General features: G+C 34.5%; 1 protein-coding gene across 1 annotated transcript in view; it reads left to right on the forward strand.

The window, feature by feature from the left end:
- Positions 1 to 5185, forward strand: part of LOC106874947 (ribosome biogenesis protein bop1-B) — a 51632-nt gene extending 46447 nt beyond the window's left edge. The window contains exon 20 of the mRNA XM_014922866.2: positions 4943 to 5185. Within this exon, the coding sequence (XP_014778352.1) occupies positions 4943 to 5096 (154 nt within the window). The 3' untranslated portion in view covers positions 5097 to 5185. The remainder of the gene's footprint in view (positions 1 to 4942) is intronic.

The following is a 5185-nucleotide window of genomic DNA, read 5'->3' on the forward strand; positions in this document are numbered from 1 at the left end:
TATGTAATAAAGTTCTAAGGTACATAGCGAACAGTATTTCTTACCCTTATTGTATGGGAATGATCTCGCGATAACCGGCCATTCTAACAAATATTGCTTTTTTTTGTTCTTTGAGTTCCCAGATGAATTTACTAAGGCTAGTGCTTGCTATTTTCCTTCTATCTCTAAAGGTACTATAATGATTAGATATTCTTTTACAGATTTGTCCCGAAGTACATCCCAGGTATCGCCTAACATCTGTCTGAGTCCTTACCTTACATTGATAAACTACATTTCTAACTCTCGCATTAGGGCCTTCAAATTTCAATCTTCTAGGGTTGACCTCTGTTACTGTAATCAAATTCTGATTATTACTATCATTATCATTATTATTAATACCGCCATAATAATAATAATAATAATTATTATTATTATTACCATTTATATCAGGGTTCATATCCCTATCCACCCCTATTTCTTTAGATTTCAGTATTTTAAAATTATGGGCTGCAATTATTTGTGCTAAATTCATAGTGTTCGAAAACCCAAATCTAATGATATGTGCATTAATAATTTTACCATAGTGTGAATTCTTTGGGAAATGTCTAAATTTTGCAATCAAGTTACTTTTAATATTCCTCCCAAATGGGATTATGAACCACACATTTTCATCTTTAGTATTATCAGAGTTACCAGTATCATTCTTAAAAAATTTTAAATTACCTATGTTACGTTTATGGAAATTCTTGGGTTTATTTTCCTTATTTCCATTGAGTTTATTCTTATGCCTATTATTGTTATCTGTCTTAACGTTGTTGCTATCAGTTTCAATATAGTAAACCTTCTCTTTGTAACCTGCCCTATTTAATGCCGAATTATAGAATTGAGCTTCATTATTAAAAATCCTATTATTAGTAGATAATCTGGAGAGTCTTAATGAAATATTTTTAACTAAATTATCAATAATTTTTCTAGGATGGTTACTCGATTTATTTATATATTTTAGGTTAGTTAAAGGTTTATGATATGGTCTCTATGTCTCATTTTTAATATCTAATGTTACATCTAGCCAGTCTACCCTTAATCCTCTGCAGTTTCTGGTTGGAGCTATTCCTACTATATAGAAGGCAGTCATCCCTATATAGACCCCCCCCCCTCCTAATCATAGGGAATTGATCATTTAATTCATAAAGAATGAAGGAACCCACCATATCAGCTATTTGTGCTGAGTCAGAGCTCCCCATGGGGACATCGAAAGCATCTGGTGTATCCTTCCGTATTCATACTTTATCATTAAGACTAATAAAAGACTTTCTAGCAGCTGTTATCACTTTAAATTCTTCTCTACTAAATCCAGCCTTCTTATGGAAAAACCACATTGCCTTATTTAATATGATCAGGTTAATGGATCCATAAAAATTAGCTATATCAAATTGAATGAATTTAGTATTTTTTTTTTGTCCTCAATAGAATTAAACCATCTGATTACTTGGTCTGTACTTGACCATAAATTTAACTTCAACCTATCTACTATCGTAGTTATGTACTTATTGATAATATTTTTACTTAATATCCCTATGTCCGATTTTGTTGGGCATATAAGCCTTAAAGATGGTTGTGTCCAAAAATTCACTTTATGATCTTTAAGAATGAATCTCGGTTCTTTTGGTATCAAGGGTTCTGTCCTATCTGTCTGGTTGTATTTTTCCATTATCTCTTTGATTTCCATATTTGCCTTCTTAAGTGTATTTTTATTTATTACCTTATAACTTTTCTCAATTTCTTTTTTCAGTAAGTCTTTGTAGTTCTGTCTGGTTAATTTATAGATGTTTCCTTTTTTGTCAGATTTCACCAGAATCTTGTCAGTGTTCCTTATTTCCTTAATAATTCCTTCTAGGTGTTTCAGGTGTTGGTTCATTCTTGGTGATCTATTAAATTTAATGTTCTTTACGACAGACCAAATATCTTCTTCAAATTTGTCTAATTTGTGGTTATACAGCGGATTTCTTCTAGACTTAAACAATCTCGTGTATCTTGATTCATCTTTCGATATGTCATTTTGTTGTTCTTTTTTATCCCAAAAGTGCGCCCTCCATCGAATTCTGTTTATAAAAGAATGTGTTTTTTGGATGAGCTGCTCAATATAAATCTTTTTTGGTGGGATGGGTATGTTTTTCATGGATGCGTCTATGTCAAAAACCTCCATTGGTAAACAGTTAGGTAGCTGTGTCTACTATAAGACGAGAGGTAATATATAATTTTTCATAGAAAACTATGTAATCGTTACCAATATAGCAGGAGATTTCACCGCAAAAAAAATCTAAATTAGACTCCTTAGAGATCGTTCTCCTTGTTTATATATCCAAAGTTTTAAATTTTTACATTTAAGAGAGAGATTTGACGCTAATATCCATTATCAATGTAACTTATTCCTATGTCAACATTTCTGTATAAAGCTATATATATATGCATGCACACACATATATATATATATATATATATGTATACATGTGTATATATATACATATACACACACACACGTACGCATATAGACATACATACATAAATATATCATAGTGAAAGTGTTAATAGTTTCACTATTAAAACTGAAAGTATTATCTCGTTACAATAGAGATGTTATTGTTTCACTTTTGACACGTAATACTGAAATAGTGTAAGAAATTAGGGATTGCTCCAGGCTCACATTAAGCAAGAAGGTGAAAATTTTTTTGGCCCATGACACTGCATGGATCCTAAGCAAAGTATGTGTAAAATTTGCATGAAATTGGTTGGGTACTTCTTGAGTTTTAGTGATGCATACATACAGACAAATACACATTCTCAGTTTTATATATACTAGCAGAGATACCCGGCCTTGCTCGGGATTAAAATGGCATAGTTTTTTATTGTTTTACTTGTTTCAGTCATGTGGATGTGGCCATGCTGGAGCACCACCTACTAATTATTCTATCAGTGCCTTTTTGCCAAACCACTAAGTTATAGGTATGTAGACACACCAACATTGGTTGTAAAGTAATGGTGGGGGTACAAAAACACGTGCACACACACACTAATATACACATATATATGACTGTTCTTTTAGTTTCTGTCTACGAAATCCACTCACAAGGCTTTGGTGGGCCAGAGGCTATAATGTATATAGTGGTGAGGGTTGATGGGCAGGTGTACTTGTAAACATTAACCGATTTGGCTGGTATTTCTAGCACGTCCTGCCATCACTGAACAGGTATTTGCGAATAACTATTATGTGGTAGCAGCACATGCTACACTAGCCCTTACCAGTGTGCGCAGTAAAAAATCTGATTAAAAACAATCGAGAATTTGCAAACGTTATTGTCGGGCCTTTCGTATCATTAATAATGTTTGATACAAGTTACTGCCCCTTGTATCATCTGCCATAAGATAGATATATATTGTTGTGGCCGATGCTAGTACTGCCTGACTGGCACCGATGCAGGTGGCATGTAAAAAGCACCATTCAAGTGTGGTCAATGCCTGTGTCACCTGACTGGCTCCTATGACGGTGGCACGTGAAAAGCACTATTCGAGCATAGTTGTTGCCAGTGCCGCCTGACTGGCTCCCATGTCGGTGACATGTAAAAAACACCGTTTGAACATAGTCGATGCCAGTGGTTGGCATTAGTAAGAGCATCTAGCTGTAGAAACCTTACCAGATCAGATTGGGGCCTAGTGCAGCCTCCTGGCTTGCCAGTCAGTCAAACCATCCAAGCCATGCCAGCATGGAAAGCGGATGTTAAACGATAATGATGATGATGGTGGTGATATATACACATACACACTCACACACACATGTGAATGTCATACATTTAAAATTAAAAGAACAATCTGCATTACTAAAGGCTTCTTCAACTTTATTTTAAAAAATCTCTTAAACTTCTTTGTCATTGTAAGGTTTTGCTTTCATTTTGTGAGAGACGGCTGTCACATAGAAATTGCCAGCTTCCCATTCCTGTTTTCTAATTGGGTAAAACTTATCAAAACTTTAAACCTCTGTATCATCTTTCTAAAATTTTTATGGAACAAATGAATAACAAAATTGGATTCAGTATGAAAAATTACATCAATATATCAAATTTGAAAAATTTCCCTTGATTTTAAAATTTCAAGATCTATGACAGCCTCAGAAAAGACTTGCCTTTCCTAATGTCATCCCACTTTACAGAGTGTCCTGGGTGCCTTTTTCATATCACCAGCACTAGCAAGGTTGCCAAGTAGCATGCAAGACAAAACCCTTTGATCGAGGTAGGGAGTAGTATTGAGAGAGGTGACTTTGTGCCAGGTGATAAGTTAAAAGAAAGACAGAAACAAGTGTCTTATTATAGAAGAGATACTTGACTACCCCCACTGGAAAGAAGAGAAGATGGAGATTAGGTGCCAGGGCATACCTTCAATGTACAAGCAGGTAAATGTGATGGGATGAGGACAGAAAAACAAATGACATATAGGGACATAGGATCGCATAAATTCACAAGAGGGTTAGGTAAATGACAGATGGTTAGAGGTAGGCAATTATTTATCTATCTCACCATCATTTAACATCTGTTTTCCATGCTGGCATTAGTTGGAGGACTTGGCAGGAACTGCACTGGGTTCCATAGTCTGTTTTGGCTTGCTTTCTACAAATAGATGCTCTCCCACTTTACTGAGTGTACTGGGTGCTTTTTACGTGGCAGTCAAAACACAATATCTTGTCTGTGTAAAGGTGCCTAAAATAATTTTTTTTTTTTTTTTTTAATCAAGATGTGGTTAATATTTAATTAAGTAGCTGATGATGCATTGTTTGTGAAAGATGTCAAAGATCAAGAGTATATAACATGAAATTAATGTTGATACTGATATTTTTATGTGGCTTTCCATTTGAAATAAAACTCCAACTAATTGTTTTATTTAATTGTATTTCTTTTTTTTTCTTTTTTTATAGTGATCTTCTACAGAATCCACTTCTTGTACCTGTTAAAGTTCTACATGGTCATGACTCAGTGAATGGTCTTGGAGTATTGGACTGCCAGTTCCACCCCACGCAACCCTGGCTCTTTTCTTCGGGTGCCGATGGCTACATTCGTTTGTACACTTAAAGAGAATTACTTTCTACATAGATATATTTTTCATCTTTACACTTATGCAGCAATCTCCATAATAAAACTACTCATAACACCCAAAATAA

The sequence above is a fragment of the Octopus bimaculoides genome, chromosome 1 (genome assembly GCF_001194135.2).
Source record: "Octopus bimaculoides isolate UCB-OBI-ISO-001 chromosome 1, ASM119413v2, whole genome shotgun sequence".
NCBI classification, from domain to species: domain Eukaryota; kingdom Metazoa; phylum Mollusca; class Cephalopoda; order Octopoda; family Octopodidae; genus Octopus; species Octopus bimaculoides.